Raw genomic sequence first — 20,301 nt, forward strand, 5'->3', positions numbered from 1 at the left:
CGCTTAACGCAAATTTTATTTTGCCCCTATTTGTAATAGTCTTTGAACATTCAGCTTTCTTTTTTATGGATATTTTGATTTCTTATGCAGAATAATTCATTTGACCCCTGATTTAATGTGAGCCTTGTGTACTTCAAGCAAGAAAAGGTTGATTTTATTGCCCAATCCATTTTTTTTTTAAATTTCACTAACTTCTAAAGAGTTTGGTGTATACAGGGTTTTCAAAATAAATAAAGTAACTATACCCAGCATGGAAAAATTTCTGTGTTCCCCAATGACATATATAGGAACAGAGGTGTCTTAGCTGTGAATTGCTGAACAGAATGTTGGAGAATAAGAGGACCCCTGAGGAATGAAAGACTTTCAGAAATCCCTGTCTGTGAGCACAGTTCCCCATGTCTGTGAATGTATGTTAAATGTCTACCATGTGCAAAACAATAGAACAGGTTAACATTATCCAGAAATGCTGTTGCATTCTATGCATTCTCTGTTGCATTCAAAGGTCATTTAAAATGGACTAATGTAAAATTGAAAACTGACCTGTACTCAGTGACTGGTAAACTGATCCTGGATCCAGTAAAACAGCCACAGACCATCACACTCTCTCCTCTATGTTTGACAGTTGATGCCACACATTGTAGAATCATCCTTTCGCCTGCTTGGCGGAGTACAGAGATCCAGCGCGATGAACCAAAAATTTCAAATTTTGATTCATCAATAATAATACCTTTTTCCAGCCTTCAGTAGTCCAGTGGCGGTGTTTCATGGCCATTGTCTTATTGTGACATCTTAGCAATGGCTTTTTTGCTGCAACTCGCCCTATCAAACCTGCAGCTCAAAGTCTTCACTCTCTTCACAGTTGAAACTGAGACTTGCTTACTACAACCACTATTAAGCTGTGCCTGAAGCTGTTGTCCTGTGAGCAGCCTATCATGCAAGCTGTTACCTCTCAGAAAATTGTCCTCGAATCAGTTGCGGCTTTGGGTCTTCCAGACCTCTTCCTGTCAGAGTTTTCCCCAGTTTCGGAGTGCCTTTTGATGGTGAAGGAAACTGTAGTCACTGACACCCTGAGTTTCTTTGAAATTTCTCTGTAGGAAAGACCTACATTTTTAAGTGTCATGATAGTCTGTCTCTCTTCCATTATTAACTGCCCTTTTCCCACCATTTTTGTAGCGACACACTACTTTGTGCAGTACAGTACTATTCAACCTTCATTGCTGCATAAAACCTTGAAATTGTTAGCCCATTTTGTTTTACCTGTAAAAGGTCTTTTTGTATAATTTTAAAATGTACATTATTTTTCAGTTTTGGGTAACCTAACATTTTTTTAATCTCTGGCAGTTAACTACTTAACCTTGTACCATTTCAAGCTATTCATTGGACTTGGATTACTTAAATTGCAATAAATAACTGGAAAGATTAGGGTGTTCTAAAACTTTTGACCAGTATATATTGTGGCGGACCACCAGGTGACTCCACTCACAGATTTGGGCGCTTTTTGGATGTGGAGTTCTGGTGAATCCAGTAATAAAGTTGGAGTGAGACACTGAGACCTCTCCTGTCGTCTTTACGTGCCTCCACATTGGAAAAGCATACCAGCTCTCATTTTCACACCTTAGTCAGGACATTGAATGGGCATAATGCTTTCCCTAGCCCCTTACAATAACATTAACCATCAGAAATTATTGCCTAACCTTCATACTTACCTTAAACCTATATAACCTTGTAACCCTAAAACAGCCACACACACACACACACACACACACACACACACACACACACACACACACACACACACACACACACACACACACACACACACACACACACACACACACACACAGTAAAAATTATTCTGAGGAGGAAGTCCAACACATAATGAAAAACCTGTTTGCCTACCTCATGAAGTTTTAGTTACTACATGCAATGTAAGTCACTTTATGTACACGAGCTATTTATATTTCTTAAAAGGAAAAAAAACCGTCAGCTAAGTGTATTAAAAAATGTGCAGTGGACAACAAGAACAATTCTAATCTACAGTTAACAATTTATATTTGTTGTTTTGTGTTATTAATTGTCTCTTTATTAAAATCAAATGAAATGCTTTGCTTATGACTCATAAACACTAAGTGATGTACTCCTACAGAGTGCTTCCATTCATAGCCTACAATGAGAATGAGAATTTTACTTAATAAGATCACGAAGACACTACAAATCAGACACTACCAGATACGACAAACTAAGTTAAACTTGTAGAGATTGTAGTGACATTAACTGTTGAAACTGGACTGTCACCCTGTGATGCTGCAAGGCCTATAGTGTAAGTGTGTGATAATATTAATAAATAATTAAAAAGTAAAAATGAATTTGTCCTACATTACACAGATATGTATTTTCCCGTGCACATACCTATTTTTTTCAGTTTCTATGAACGTTGTCTCTGTCACAAATCCTTAAACATTCCTTTGAATAGTGGAGGGAGGAGCATTTCATGATCTAAGTACAATGCACAATCAGACATAAAAACAGTCTGTGCTGAGAGCAGTGAGAAGTAACTACAACCATCATGGAAAGAAAAATTATTTGCTGGATAATACTGCTTGGACATTTTCATGCAGCACAGAGTAAGTAGTTATTACAAGTCATATCTGTATCATTGTTTGTGGGATAGTAAGAACTAAATTATATTTATTTTAAAGTAAATAAATGTTCCAGGATAACTGCATGCTTTCAGTGCATCCTCAAAAAATAATTAATAGGACTGAGATGGCGATTACAAGCAGTGGATCTGAAGCAAAAGGTATTGTTTGGAGGCTGGTTGTTCAGGAGTGGCAGAAGCGGTGGGATTCAGGGAGTAAGGGCAGGCAATTGTATCATCTTAAGAAGGAGGTGGCAGAGAGTAGGTTGTATAGGGGTAGTAGGAGAGATGAGGTGGTCATTACCAGGCTTAGACTGGGACATTGTGCATTAAATAAAACACTACAGATGATAGGAGAACATGAGACGGGGCTTTGTGGAGTGTGCCAGGAGGAGGAGGAGGAGACAGTAGAGCATGTAATACTGCGGTGCAAGGGTTATGATGTGGAGAGGTCAGTTCTGCAGAATAGATTGAAGGAGCGGGGTGTTGGGGTCTTTAATCTGAAGAGTGTGTTGGAGGGTAGTAGGGCACAGGTGAGGGAACTGGTGGGGTTTCTGAAGGCTATAGGTGTTTATGAAAGAGTGTAGGGTTTTTTTTATTTTTTATTTATTTTTTGTTGTTGTTTTGTTTTGTTTTTGATACAGCTTGTAAACTCACTGTCTGACCCATACTGTCACGGTCCTGGGTCAGTGACCCAGTGTTTTGAGTTTCTTGTGCCTCTGAGTTTTCTGTATTATGTTCTTAGTTCTCGTTGTTGTCCTAGCTTGTTCTTTAGTGTAGTGTCTTAGTTTGGTGTTCTTGTATTCTGTTTAGTTCTCTGAGTATTTGGTAGCTGCCCTCTGTGTTTCTTAGTTGCTGTCTCCCCTAGTCTAGTTTGCATCTTTGCTAATTCCTGTTTTACTTTGAAGTTCTGTGTCTCATGTGAGTGTATCCTACTTTGCTCCCTTGTCTCGTCAGTTCTGATTTCTCCCAGCTGTGCTCTCCTTCTGTGTCTCATTCCCCTCGTTACTTCCCATTGTATTTAAACCCTGTGTTTCTCTGAGTCAGTGTCGCGTCGTCCCTCATGCTGTGTGTGATTCTCCCCGTGTCTTCTGGTATGTGTTATAATTAGCGTTTCCCAGTGTAGTTTTGTATTGCTTGTGTTCTATTTTCCAGCAATAAAGCTGTGCTTTTGAGTTCAAGTTCTGTCCCCGTGAGTTTGCGTTTGGGTCCAATCCCTGCCTGCCACACAGCGTTTCATGACACATACTCCGGAACGGTAGGAGGCGGTAATGCTCCTTTACGTTGGTTGCCAACCGCCGTTAAACACAAAGAAGAAGAAGAAGAAGAAGAGACAAAGGAGCGACGCACGAAAGGCGAGCAGGAGAAAAAGAAAGGCGTGCAAGCCCGCACATGTGTTAGAGGAACTGCTGCCTGACTGTGGGGTGCCACAAGCCGTTCGGTGATCCAGTCCTAACGGCAGGAACAGCAACAGTGGGTGGCGATGGCCGCAATTCACAGCAGGGCAGGGGTGCCCCTCTGCCTGCATCTGGCGGTGCTACGAGGGAGGCCGTGTTCAGGTGTGGAGTGAGGCGGGACTATGCGGTGACGCGCTGTCAGGACGAGACAGGTCTGCGACAGGAGCCCCCTCCTTGGTCTTCTGGCCGGTGTGGTTTCCATCCCGGAAGAGAAATTCCTCTCCTGTTTCAGATAAGGAAAATTTGCCCACGTGTGGCTGGACTGTGGGACTATGGGGGGGATTTTAGCATATGGGAGACATTTGTTTAGCTTTGTTTTAATAGTGTATAGCCATTTCTGCCGGCAGGGTTTTTAGCGTATTGAGAACACTCTTTTTATTGTATATACGGGGGATTTTAACTTGTATTTGTGATTCTGGCTGTGGTTGTTTTTTATGGAAATAAATGGTGTGTGTTCAAAGCCAGCTTAGTTTCTTTGCCCTGAGCGCTGACCCACTCACTCCCCTTCCTTCTGTATGTGAACGGACTTGGAGGTGAAGATTTAGGTCCACCAGTCTTAGCGGCTACATAAACAATAAATATAAGAAGAGTAAGAAAATTAGAACACACATGCATCAACACTACAATGAGCGGGTGGAGGGAGGTTTGGAGTCTTCTCTCACCCCCGTTCTCTGCGACCTGCTGGAGCGGGGGGGGCTAGGAGGAGGAGTTGGCCGTCCGACTGTGGTCTGGAGTGTGGGGCCTCCCTGCTGCTGCGGAGTCGGGGCGGTCTGCCTCCCCCCACCGCAGGGAAAAGGGTAACACCACCTGGGTCTGGGTGCAGTTCCCCCCTCCAGGGGCAAGGGTACCTAGACCCGGTTTGTAGAGTACACTTGGGGAGTGTGATCGTGTGTACAGCGTCTCTTTATGCCTGTCTCCACGTTGGTTGAGTGTGGAGTAAGTGCATATGAGAGCATGAGGGTGGGAATGGATGTTTGTGTCTGTGTGTGCCTGTATGTCTGTGTCTATATGTCAGGTTGGGTGTCAGGCGCCACCTCTCTGGGGACATCTCGGGCCCTCCAAGGTTTGGAGGCCTATCTCCCCCTACCACCACTCCCCCTGCCAGTGGCGGACTCCCTCAGACATCGGTGCGTTGGTGGTTCTTTGTGTCCGGGGATGGGCGTCCAGGTACACACCGGCTCACTCCTTGGCGGCCGCTTATCGGGGCCTGGAGCCTGGGGCTCGCTCGGGCCACTTCGGAGGTGGGGTGCCCCCGGCCTCTCGGCCTGGGGCTCGGTCACTCAGGCACGGTTGGCTGCCGGCGGAGCTCACGGGCGCGTCACTGCAACTCCCCCTGGCTTCTGCTCCGCGGCTGCTGAGTGAGCCCTCATCTGGGACTCTCCTCAGCTCTTTCTGGGACAGTGGCACGGCTGCCCCTCTGTTGGTCTTCCTTGGTCTCTTGTGTTCTGGGGGCCTCTGGATGTCTGGAGTTTTGATCTCCTCCATACCTGCTTCATGCCCTGGAGGACGGGGCTGTGGCCCCCCCACACCCTCTAGCAGATCATTACATGAAGGAACCTTTTAAAAAAAAAACAAAAAAAAAAACAAGCGCGTCCATGCTCACAGGTGTACACATGGGTGATCACACCCACAAACTACACCCTTTTTGGCTCCTACCTCAAAGCACACTGTGTTCTGTTGATCTTATGTGCTGCACAATAATGTTTAATATTTAGTATTTACTGTCATATTCCCATATATCATTGTGATGTTGTTTATTCTATTACTCTTGTTCTCTTCTGCTTGTTTTATTTTATTTTTCTCAGCAGGTGATCCAGGTGATTGATATATGCATTTTTTTTTTCTCTGCCCGTTCTGTTGGTTTTTGTTTTTTGCCCTTCTCCCCCGTCCCTCTTCTCAGCTGTTTCTCTTTCCCTCTTTCTTTCTCCCCTTCTTTTCCCCAGTCCAGTCTGTCCCGTATTCAGTAAGTGAAAATAAAATAAACAATAAAAGGTGAATCAAATGGACCATTGCGGCAAGGCTGGGATGGTCAATTTGGTAAAGTAAATCCGTTGGGAATCTTTCTTTGCCTTTAGACAACAATTCTGATGGCAAAAGAGCCAAACGGGACAGGCAAAAAAAAAAAAAAAAAGTAAGAAAATAAATATACACTTTAGGATTAGGGGTAAGGGGATCAATAAAAATTTAAAATGTATAATTTACAGTTTGTTGATTTAAAGTCTCACACACAACCTGTCGACAGAGGAGGGGGGCAGGCTGCTTCCAAATAGAGCACATTTCATTCATAATGTTGTAAATCCAAGCCCATTATGTATTCATGATTTGTTCCTAGGTTGTGCGAAGTCCCAGAAATAAACAAAGCGAATCTGTAAGCTAAGTGTAGGTCTATTAGGTAATGTTGTGGTGAACCCATGTTAGGGGATGGGTGTTCAGGAGTGCAAAATTAAAAACAATGGAAGATGAACAAGAAACGTTCAAAGCCATCAGGTGCTCAGTTTAGAAAAAAGAGAAAAGAAGAGGAGGACAAACGAGCATAAGATACCGGAAAGCAGATGTGTCATTGGATAATGGCCGGTCATGTATCCTGAAACAATCAGAATCATATTTAGAACACTTTATTAATCCCCAAGGAAATTATGTGGGTTACAGTTGGTCCAAGAAAAAAATTTAAAAGTAGTAACAGACTAAACTCCAAACAATACATTGTTACAGATTTTACACATTTAAGAAATAGCATTAATATATACAGATCACTCAATTATAAATATCAAGAATTAACAGAGGTGAAATAAATATAAAGAAAATTGACAAGAATATTACAAAGTAGAGAAGAGCGTGTGTAAAAAGGGTGTAAGTATTGCAGTGTTTACAGTAAATGGCCTGTATTTGTATAGCACTTTATTAGTCCCTAAGGACCCCAAAGCGCTTTACACATTCAGTCATCCACCCATTCACATACACATTCACACACTGGTGATGGCAAGCTACAGTGTAGCCACAGCCACCCTGGGGCGCACTGACAGAGGCGAGGCTGCCAGACACTGGCGCCACCGTGCCCTCTGACCACCACCAGTAGGCAACGGGTGAAGTGTCTTGCCCAAGGACACAACGACCGGGACTGTCCGAGCCGGGGCTCGAACCGGCAACCTTCCAATTACAGTGTATTAGATGGAGGAATTGTACAAGGAGAGGGCCACGGGCAGGAATGATTTCCTCCTGTGTCGTTCCGTGGTGCTTTTTGGTAATCTCAGTCTCTTACTGAACGTACTCCTGTGACTGACCAGCATGTCAAGGAGTGGGTGGGAGGTATTATCCATGATTGTCCTTATCTTGGAGAACATCTGCCTCTCAGACACCACCCTAAAAGAGGCCAGCTCCATCCCCACAACATTACTGGCCTTGTGGATCAGTTTATTTAGTCTGTTGGCATCTGTGACCCTCAACCTGCTGCCCCAACATGTAAGAGCATGGAGGATAGCACTGGCCACAACAGAGATACAACAAGTTAACATTAGTAGGAATATATAAAATGTCCATTTACGTTTGTTAACTACTTGGCTATGATAGGAAACAGACACTGATGTAGCTTACTGTTAGGTTTTGTATTGTTGATTGTCATTTATGCTTAGAAATATTTAACCATATATTCTTAGAGGTGTATAATCAATTGTGTAGTGATAGGTTGTGTGATCTTTAACAGGCTGCAAAGGCTTGGTGTGTATTCCACACTAGAATGCACACCTACATCCTGGGAGCATGGGAAGAGGTCGTACCGTGTCTTATTGTTTTATGGTAGGATTAACGTAGTTGCGTCTGTTCTAGTCTAAGTGCTCTTTGTTTAGATGAACTGCAGGACTTCCTCACCGTGTTATCTAGGGTGAACCATCTAGGGTGAGGGGGAGGCTACCCTCTTCCTGACCAAGGATGTTTGACCCTTTGATCAGCAGTCCACACACACACACACACACACACACACACACACACACACACACACACACACAAGGTACTCTTTGTGTGTATGTAGACGTCATATGTTAATGAACTTATGCATATTCATGTAACCTCAATAAAAGAACAGTGGTACGGGAGAACGGACGAGAGCAACTGGGGTCAGGCGAGGGAACGTCCGGTTCTCTCCCGTGCACGAGAAACATGAAGAACTTTGCCTACTTGTGTCTTGCTTTGCAGTGTAATTATATTGCCTTCAACGTTCCAGCGGATGGGTTCAAGCTAAAAACCTATCACTTACTAAATCTTTTGGACTGTGTATGGCACAATATTAATTAGTCATCGTCAGTTGTTGATTTGTCCTATTCTCATTGTATAATGAATTATGATGGCTGTTTGTTAGCCATTTGCATACTATGCATACTCTCTCTCTCTTTCTTCATTTAGAGAAGAAAGAGAGTATATATATATATATATATATATATATATATATATATATATATATATATATATATATATATATATATATATATATATATATATATATATATATATATATATATATATATGTGTGTGTGTGTGTGTGTGTGTGTGTGTGTATATACATATGTGTGTGTATATACATATGTGTATATATGTTCCACTGCTTTAATCTACTATAATACGCACAGCGCAACATGAAAACTGTAGGAAAAATGAGAGTGATGAAGTAAAAGTTTATGGTAGGGCTGGGAAGTCAAACCAATTTATGGCGCTCTTCAAAACTATTTAAAACATAAGAATGAACTTTTGCATCAACAGTCATGATGACAGCAACCACCGTAATGACACCAACAACAACTGCAGATGGACATCCAACATCCACAACAACACCTCCAACTACGACAACAGAACTACCAACCGCTACAACAGCACCTCCGACCACCACAACCACACCACAAACCACTACAACAACACAAACCACCATTACACCAACAACCGCTACAACAGCACCTCCGACCACAACAACAACACCACCAACCACAACAACGACAACCACCATTACAACAACAGCAACCTCCGCTACAACAGCACCTCCAACCACCACTACAACAACAGCACATACCACTACAACACCACCACCAATTACTACAACAGCACCTCCAACCACCACTACAACAACACCAGCAACCACTACAACACCAACACCAACCACTACAACAGCTCCTTCGACCACAACAACGACAACACTAACCACTACAACAGTACCTCCAACCACAACACCACCACCAACCACTACAACAGCACCTCCAACCACAACTACAACAACACCACCAACCACTACAACACCATCACCAACTACTACAACAGAAACTCCAACCACCACTACAACAACACCACCAACCACTACAACAGCACCTCCAACCACCACTACAACAACACCACCAACAACAACACCACCAACCACTACAACAGAAACTCCAACCACCACTACAACAGCACCTCCAACCACAACACCACCACCAACCACTACAACAGCACCTCCAACCACAACTACAACAACACCACCAACCACTACAACACCATCACCAACTACTACAACAGAAACTCCAACCACCACTACAACAACACCACCAACCACTACAACAGCACCTCCAACCACCACTACAACAACACCACCAACAACAACACCACCAACCACTACAACAGAAACTCCAACCACCACTACAACAGCACCTCCAACCACCACTACAACAACACCAACCACTACAACAGCAACTCCAACCACCACTACAACAACACCACCAACCACTACAACAGCACCTCCAACCACCACTACAACAACACCACCAACAACAACACCACCAACCACTACAACAGAAACTCCAACCACCACTACAACAGCACCTCCAACCACCACTACAACAACACCAACCACTACAACAGCAACTCCAACCACCACTACAACACCATCAACCACTACAACAGAAACTCCAACCACCACTACAACAACACCACCAACCACTACAACAGCACCTCCAACCACCACTACAACAACACCACCAACCACTACAACAGCACCTCCAACCACCACTACAACAACACCACCAACAACAACACCACCAACCACTACAACAGAAACTCCAACCACCACTACAACAGCACCTCCAACCACCACTACAACAACACCAGCAACCACTACAACACCAACACCAACCACTACAACAGCTCCTTCGACCACAACAACGACAACACTAACCACTACAACAGTACCTCCAACCACAACACCACCACCAACCACTACAACAGCACCTCCAACCACAACACCACCAACCACTACAACACCATCACCAACTACTACAACAGAAACTCCAACCACCACTACAACAACACCACCAACCACTACAACAGCACCTCCAACCACCACTACAACAACACCACCAACAACAACACCACCAACCACTACAACAGAAACTCCAACCACCACTACAACAGCACCTCCAACCACCACTACAACAACTCCAACCACCACTACAACACCATCAACCACTACAACACCATCACCAACTACTACAACAGAAACTCCAACCACCACTACAACAACACCACCCACCACTACAACAACACCACCAACCACTACAACACCATCACCAACTACTACAACAGAAACTCCAACCACCACTACAACAACACCAACCACTACAACAGCAACTCCAACCACCACTACAACACCATCAACCACTACAACAGAAACTCCAACCACAACACCACCAACCACTACAACACCATCACCAACTACTACAACAGAAACTCCAACCACCACTACAACAACACCACCAACCACTACAACAGCACCTCCAACCACCACTACAACAACACCACCAACAACAACACCACCAACCACTACAACAGAAACTCCAACCACCACTACAACAGCACCTCCAACCACCACTACAACAACTCCAACCACCACTACAACACCATCAACCACTACAACAGAAACTCCAACCACCACTACAACAACACCACCAACCACTACAACAGCACCTCCAACCACCACTACAACAACACCACCAACCACTACAACACCATCACCAACTACTACAACAGAAACTCCAACCACCACTACAACAACACCAACAACTACAACAGCAACTCCAACCACCACTACAACACCATCAACCACTACAACAGAAACTCCAACCACCACTACAACAACACCACCAACCACTACAACAGCACCTCCAACCACCACTACAACAACACCACCAACCACTACAACACCATCACCAACTACTACAACAGAAACTCCAACCACCACTACAACAACACCACCAACCACTACAACAGCACCTCCAACCACCACTACAACAACACCACCAACAACAACACCACCAACCACTACAACAGAAACTCCAACCACCACTACAACAGCACCTCCAACCACCACTACAACACCAACCACTACAACAGCAACTCCAACCACCACTACAACACCATCAACCACTACAACAGAAACTCCAACCACCACTACAACAACACCACCAACCACTACAACAGCACCTCCAACCACCACTACAACAACACCACCAACCACTACAACAGCACCTCCAACCACCACTACAACAACACCAACCACTACAACAGCACCTCCAACCACCACTACAACACCATCAACCACTACAACAGAAACTCCAACCACCACTACAACAACACCACCAACCACTACAACAACACCACCAACCACTACAACAACACAAACCACCATTACACCAACAACCGCTACAACAGCACCTCCGACCACAACAACAACACCACCAACCACAACAACGACAACCACCATTACAACAACAGCAACCTCCGCTACAACAGCACCTCCAACCACCACTACAACAACACCACCAACTACTACAACAGCACCTCCAACCACCTCTACAACAACAGCACATACCACTACAACACCACCACCAACCACTACAACAGCACCTCCAACCACCACTACAACAACACCAGCAACCACTACAACACCAACCACTACAACAGCTCCTTCGACCACAACAACGACAACACTAACCACTACAACAGTACCTCCAACCACACCACCACCAACCACTACAACAGCACCTCCAACCACAACTACAACAACACCACCAACCACTACAACACCATCACCAACTACTACAACAGAAACTCCAACCACCACTACAACAACATCACCAACCACTACAACAGCACCTCCAACCACCACTACAATAACACCACCAACAACAACAACAACACCACCAACCACTACAACAGAAACTCCAACCACCACTACAACAGAAACTCCAACCACCACTACAACAGCACCTCCAACCACCACTACAACAACACCAACCACTACAACAGCAACTCCAACCACCACTACAACAACACCACCAACCACTACAACAGAAACTCCAACCACCACTACAACAACACCACCAACCACTACAACAGCACCTCCAACCACTACTACAACACCAGCAAGCACTACAACACCACCACCAACCACTACAACAGCTCCTTCGACGACAACAACGACAACACTAGCCACTACAACAGTACCTCCGACCACCACTACAACACCATCAATAACCACTACAACAGCACCTCCAACCACCACTACAACAACACAACCAACCACTACAACAACACCTCCAACCACCACTACAACAACACCACCAACCACTACAACACCATCACCAACCACTACAACGGCACCTCCAACCACCACCACAACAACATCACCAACCACTACAACACCACCACCAACCACGACAACAGCACCTCCAACCACCACTACAACAACATTACCAATCACTACAACAGCACGTTCGACCACGACATCGACAACACCAACCACTACAACAGCACCTACGACCATGACAATGACAACAACAACCACTACAACAGAACCTCCAACCACCACTACAACAACACCACCAACCACTACAACAGAACCTCCAACCACCAATACAACACCACCAAGCACTACAACAACATCACCAACCACTACAACAGCAACTCCAACCACCACTACAACACCACCACCAACCACTACAACAGCACCTCCAACCACCACTACAACACCACCAACCACTACAACACCACCACCAACCACTACAACACCACCACCAACCACTACAACAGCACCTCCAACCACTACAACAGCACCTCCAACAACCACTACAACAGCACCTCCAACAACCACTACAACAGCACCTCCAACCACCACTACAACAACACCACCAACCACTACAACAACATCAACAACCACTACAACAGCAACTACAACCACCACTACAACACCACCACCAACCACTACAACACCACCACCAACCACTACAACACCACCTCCAACCACTACAACACCACCACCAACCACCACTACAACAGCACCTCCAACCACTACAACAGCACCTCCAACCACTACAACAGCACCTCCAACCACTACAACAGCACCTCCAACCACCACTACAACGCCACCACCAACCACTACAACAGCTCCTTTGACCACAACAACAAAAACACTAACAACTACAACAGCACCTACGAACATGACAATGACAACAACAACCACTACAACAGCACCTCCAACCACTACCACGGCACCTCCAACCACCACTACAACACCACCACCAACCACTACAACAGCAACTCCAACCACCACTACAACAACACCACCAACCACTACAACAACATCACCAACCACTACAACAGCAACTACAACCACCACTACAACACCACCACCAACCACTACAACAGCACCTCCAACCACTACAACAGCACCTCCAACCACTACAACAGCACCTCCAACCACCACTATAACGCCACCACCAACCACTACAACAGCTCCTTTGACCACAACAACAAAAACACTAACAACTACAACAGCACCTACGAACATGACAATGACAACAACAACCACTACAACAGCACCTCCAACCACTACAACGGCACCTCCAACCACCACTACAACAACACAACCAACCACTACAACACCACCACCAACCACTACAACAGCAACTCCAACCACCACTACAACAACACCACCAACCACTACAACAACATCACCAACCACTACAACAGCAACTACAACCACCACTACAACACCACCACCAACCACTACAACAGCACCTCCAACCACCACTACAACACCACCACCAACCACTACAACAACATCACCAACCACTACAACAGCAACTCCAACCACCACTACAACACCACCACCAACCACTACAACATCACCTCCAACCACCACTACAACACCACCAACCACTACAACACCACCACCAACCACTACAACAGCACCTCCAACCACCACTACAACAACACCACCAATCACTACAACACCACCACCAACCAGTACAACAGCAACACCAACTACCACTACAACAACACCACCAACCACTACAACAGCACGTCCGAACACCACTACAACAACATTAACCACTACAACAGCACCTCCAACCACCACTACAACACCACCACCAAGCCCTACAACAGCACCATCAACCATTACAACAGCGAAAGGTGAGTCTAATTCCCTGGAAAATTATATAGCATATGATAATACACCGAGACTTAAACAGATACCATATGGTTGAATAGATCCTATAGTGTGTTAACACCATGCTTGTTAAATAACTGTCTAACATACCACACAGAGTGAATGGGTTAAATGCAGAGAGGAATTTCCCCACGGGGATCAATAAAGTATACATTATTATAATTATTAGAATTTCAATCCATAATTTTTTGGTCAAATTTTGGTCAAATTTTTAATACATTTTACAGAGTTGGTGTGACAAGGGGAGCATCATCACAGATATTTCTTTTTTTAGTAACAGTAGCATTTCTTTTTGATTAGGGTATTTTTTAAGACTTCCGCATTATAGAAAAAAGGCATCTGTCTGAAGCAGACCAGTTTTATAACTTGAAGGCAGACTCTCCCCAATGATTTGAAATGCTAAGGACTTTAAATAACAGTCTCTTGCATGAGAAACCTTGATTTTCGCTATTATCTATTATGAGCTATTATTCACAGCCAACTGTTTTGAAAACAGTCTTTTATTTAATATAAACTGTGAATATCACAGGATGTGCACTAAGTAAAACAATTACTGTAAGCTCATCTGTCGGTTCTGTGTGCACATCTGCCATCTACTTAGTATAACTTGGAGTTTCTTTTTCCTTTGCTGAGGCATGCGCTGTGCAGCAATTTGGAACCTTAACAGTTGCAGTTGCTGTGTTTGTCCACCAGGTGGCTCCAACTATTCACAAAGCACATCAATTTTGAGGAAATTCATTAAGCTATTTTCTAACTCTGTTACACAAAGACTCTGCTTAGTTTCACTTTCTGGCTGCAGGTCCTAGTTTTGCAAAAGCATGTCGTTTCCTGTCAGTACTTTTAACTCAAACTCAAAGCTCTCTTATATATAAAACAATATAATCAGCAGATAAGCTTCAAAATATATATTTCAAATCTCAACACTAACTTTAGTTACCTTGGGAATTCTTTGGTTAACATGTTTGGTAATTCAGCAATAAAGCTGCATTTAAGTTTACTTTTGCCTGTGTGTCTGCATTTTGTGCCCTTACTTTGCCTGCGTCACACAGTACATGACAATGGGATGCGCCTCCCTGGCCAGCCAACAACGTTGTCCTTTTCGGGTATAGTTAGCAATGAAATTAACATACACTATTCTCACTGTGAGAATTTCAGTCAGTGAATATAAATTCAACCTTATCTCACAACATAGCAAATGGAGATTCTCGACTGTGCGTTTGTGGAGATAACATGTCAAGTAGCCTCCCCTACTCACAGAATGGATATTCAGAATAACCAGACTGATATTTTGTGGGCCATCATATCCACTACATCATGTTATGAGGGGAAAAAATGCCCCAAGCCACCAGGGCAGCAAAACAGCTAATCCCAGTTTCTCATGGAAGGACAGTCTTATGGCAGTAGCCAAATACAAGAAGCTTTTTCCCTGGATTTTGAGGGGGACTGAGAAACATGGAGAAGCACTGCTTACTTCACATGTCCAAAGAAAGCTGTTAGTTGCAGCCTACCTCAATCTATAGCTACCACACTCGTGTCAGAGGCAGACCACTTTCAGACTGCCGTAACTGAAAGTCACTATGAAGTGGCAGCTGAAGTGGTAAGGGCATTAATGTGTTTACTTCATGTTCGCTGCTTACCTAGCAGAGCTATCCAAGGACATGGCATCCAAACCTGACTGGAATCTGTAGGAAGAAATCACTGAGTTTACTGATATTTGCCTCCATGCGTAGCACTGTGCTGTCCAAACCATAGGTAAATCTATGGGGATGATGGTGTTGCTATTAAACCCATCAGAGATAGATTATGTGTCTTTTTATGAGCAATATCAGTTTGCTGATCCTGATCCAGTTGCTGTAGAGTCTTCCAGTTTGAGTCTGATGGGCCAGGCTTGCCATCCGATATTGTGTGTGTGAATGTTATCTGCAGCCATCACACATTCAAAAAGAGAAAGGACTGGGGTTAACCCAGGCCTTGTCCGACATGCAGATAGCTCTTTTGATGAAAAAACATGGGCTGCACAACAGAGCATGAAGAAAACAAATCATTTACAGCAAAAGAATTATGACAAAGAAAAATAATAAACAGTTCCTGCCTCTTCAAAGAAAGGAAAACGATGTTCTAGTTGAACTGGTTAATTCATTAACTGGCTTTGCTCATATATTCCAGTCTTCATTTTCCAAATGTATCAATTTCTGTGTGCATATCACATGATTTGACCAGAAGAAAGACGTCACCATCTCCAGTTCATGCATATTCATTCTTGCATAGGTATTGGTATTATATTCAGAAAACATTGCAAATTATATTGATTAGACATATTTTTAATAAAGTTAAAATAGTAAAACAGCCCTCTGGCTGGACTCATACCCGTATTTGTGTGACATAAATAACAAGTGGGCTTTTTTTTCTTCTAACAACACTGAGCAGGTAAAGCTGTAAAGGTTTTCCCGCATACATCTTGGTCACTTTGTCTGTTTAACACCTGCTGCTGATTTAGAAAGCACACCTATATTAACCGGTGATACACTTCTGAGAATGGAGGGGGAAAAAGTATCTTTTTGGGGGTATTTTTTGTGATTTGTGTGTCAACCACAGAGGACATACATAAAAAGATCCTCTCAGGAGGATAGTCACAGTTTAGTTTAGGTAGCTGCCTGCTAATAATTACAAATGATGGTTTCTGTGAAAAACAAATCATTAACTTGATAGCCATCAATTGACATTCATGCCCTTGTGCACTCACTTTGCTAAAACCCTATGTGCCCAAGGTGTTTGCATCATCTGATCTATTACCTTAAAAGCATTCTCCCTGCCCCCTTTTTCTTCTTTTGAAGAAATAAACTGGTGACTATAATGCAGCCGCTGCCCCCCCCTCCTCCCCTCCTCCCCAACCTGGAGCTCCATTTAAAGTCACTGATCATCTCCAAGTGCTCTATGGTAAACAGAAGCAGGTCAGCTGTCTGAGGAAATCATACATATAACTGAGCAGGCAATTAAACTGTGAATATCACCAGGTAACATGGGTGTGTTTTTAAAAATCAGCAGCAGGTGTTAAAAAGTGCCTGTATGCAGATAAAGTTAAACTCCAGTTGCCATTGAGCTGCTCAGTGGTGTTAGAAAGAGAATATTAGCTAGAATTACGTCACAGAGAAACACGGAAAATAGTTCAGCCAGAGGGCTGTTTTTCTATTTTAACTTTACTTAAAATATTTTTAATCACCATAATTTGCATTGTTATGTGAAGATGATATTAACACCAGTGCACATATGCATTTGCATGAACTGGAGATGGCAACCTTCTTTTTCTGCAAGGTCTATTCTTCTGTTGTATTACTGTTATATTGGTAACCAGGCTTACAGTACACAAGCTACTTAAGGTGTGTTGTTCTGCTAAGGTCGTTCCACTCACCAGCTAGTTAGAATTGGTGGAATGAGACAAATGTTTGTGAGGAAAACACAGGGAGGTGCATCCCATAGTGAGACGTCTCACTTATGCTACTCTGACAACTGAGGTTATGCAAGTAACATAAAGTTTTTACCGGTTTCAGCAACAGATTGAATGAGATTTTTAAAATGAAATTGTTACAAAAAAATTCTTTATCTTTACATTGTCCTTTTGCCAATGGCAACACATTTGTTTCTTAAAATACAAAAATATATATGGGTTTCAGCTGTAAATTAAATCAGTACTTTCAGGTTATTAATTAATCATATTGTCCTAAAAGAACCAGAAGTGTGTCACAAAGTGAGACTGAATTGCATTTAAAAAAATGTATATTCTTTATATTATTTTATTATTGACTTCTAAATGCAATGTTTTCAAACTCTAAAGCCCTGCAAGCACTGGCACATATGAAGATGAGGATAACTACCTACGGAGAGGTCAGCAATGCAACCATCATTAAACTTATTGAAGAGGTATGCCTATAAAATTATATTATTATATTCATATAATATATTTAAAATTTGTTTTCTTTGTGGATTATTTAAACTTGCTTTTGAAACTGAAGTAAATATTTAGATGTTTAGTCTTTGTGTTTTCTCTCTTTTTAGTTTTTTAGCAACCAGATCCTGAATGGAACAGCTCACAGTCTCTCTGTGACAAATATTCAACAAGTGAGAGTTGGCCCATAAAAGCTTTGCATGGACAGAAGTCAAAAGTGACTGAATAAAGACAACAATTCAAGGATGTACTTGGTTTAACATAATGTGAAGCAGCAGTATGACTGAACTGTCATACTGCCTCTTCACATGTCTTGAAATAAAGCAAGCCATCAATTTACAATTCAAGAAAAGAATTTCTGAGTAAAAAAGAAGATTAAATTACAACCAGCTTTGTAATTCCACACCTTTGCCTGTATTTTACATAAATATGAGAATTGGAAATGTGCTCTTGGTGTGAGTGTCAACTTGAAAAGTATAATAGAAATCTCAAACCAGGAAATTTGATCTGTCACAGATTTGTAAGAGGCGTTATCAGTTCTTCAGCTCGAGAAGCAGAGGTCACTCTGACAAGCCTGGTAACCAAAAACTGTAAAGCTGGCTTCTTGCTTATATAGACAAAGAAAAGTGAGTGAAGCATACCAAGTGCATGAATACTGTCCCTCAAATCGGAAAAATCAATTGTCTGTCAGATATTACTGGCAGAACTTGTTATTATGAGTGATTCTGTTGTACTCAAGGTCACCTTTCCAGTTTATTGGCAAGACAGAATTTGAAAGCATTCCTTTGTATTTTACTTTAAAGAATAACTAAAATTTGGAGGATGTACAACACACTGTGTGTGCAGAGAAACTCTGAGAAAGTTTCTGTCATGCAAGCTAACATTGTTGAGTGATTGTTTAAATGTCTTATTTGGCAAACTCCCTCTCTTGCCATTCAAATGTCAGGTGCATTTTAATGTTGTGAGAAAATGTTTTGTTTTGTTTTTGTTTTATAGCAATAAATCTATGCAACATATGCATGTTATATTATACTATTATTTTTGCACTAAAATTCTGTAGTGTAATGTAAACTTGTCTTTATAAGTAACCCAAAATTAGCTGTAATGCATTCCTGAGTAATGTGTTACTCTAATCATATTGCACTTTTTAGTCACATGGCAATACAATGTGTTACTGTGCTAAATTAAATAATCACATTACAGCTAATTTTGGGTTATTACTTACTTTGCAAAGGGTTTTTGGTCGTTTGCAGGGACAGATAGATAGAAAGCATCAAATATGTATTTTTCTTCCGGTGCACTGGCACTACCATCAGCTGATGTCAGTTAATGTTTGGCGTTAAATGCTCCAGCTGAGAAGTATAATGTGCAATAACAAATGTGTTACGTCCCCCCCACCATGGTGGAGGCAAAGGTAGGAAGGAGACAGCAACACTGGACAACCACAGTCAATCATAACCTAGTGTGACTAACAGTTTAAAACCTGCAACCAGTGTATAGGGTACCCCAGCTTACCTGTCCAGCCTCCCACCACACACAATACAAAGAAGCCTGTTCGCAAATGTTTGTCATAAAGCAGCAGCCAGCAGCTGGCCAGGGAGCTGCTCATTTGTAGTGATCCTCAGAGAGTGATTGGCCAACTGTGCCCAGACCAGCCAATAGAAACATGCCAATCAACTTTGAACTGGCCAATAGGTGGAGACTTGACACCTTAAAGATAAAAAGAACACCAAAAGTAAAGCCA

General features: G+C 42.9%; 1 protein-coding gene across 1 annotated transcript; it reads left to right on the forward strand.

Moving 5' to 3' along the window:
• Positions 1–8,824: 8,824 nt before the first annotated feature.
• On the forward strand, positions 8,825–19,573 carry LOC147309669 (uncharacterized). The gene is made up of 6 exons (XM_086269907.1): positions 8,825–11,261; positions 11,292–11,966; positions 12,529–12,605; positions 13,034–14,577; positions 18,447–18,532; positions 18,668–19,573. Exons 1-5 carry the CDS (start codon positions 8,825–8,827, stop codon positions 18,517–18,519), a joined length of 4,806 nt encoding a protein of 1,601 aa, XP_086126033.1. The 3' UTR covers positions 18,520–18,532; positions 18,668–19,573.
• Positions 19,574–20,301: the final 728 nt, after the last annotated feature.

Source organism: Aulonocara sp. 'chitande type north' Nkhata Bay, linkage group LG17 (genome assembly GCF_057382095.1).
Source record: "Aulonocara sp. 'chitande type north' Nkhata Bay isolate Kocher_YH1m ecotype deep benthic linkage group LG17, A_spYH_male_GT1.1, whole genome shotgun sequence".
Lineage (NCBI taxonomy): Eukaryota > Metazoa > Chordata > Actinopteri > Cichliformes > Cichlidae > Aulonocara > Aulonocara sp. 'chitande type north' Nkhata Bay.

Bases quoted from the DNA above. Each gene is read 5' to 3' on its own strand.
- LOC147309669 (XM_086269907.1), top strand. From the start codon at position 8,825: ATGAACTTTTGCATCAACAGTCATGATGACAGCAACCACCGTAATGAC. The intron at 11,967-12,528 runs GCACATACCACT...CTACAACACCAG, and splicing joins CAACCACCTCTACAACAACA to CAAGCACTACAACACCACCA. The intron at 12,606-13,033 runs GTACCTCCGACC...AACACCACCAAG, and splicing joins CAACACTAGCCACTACAACA to CACTACAACAACATCACCAA.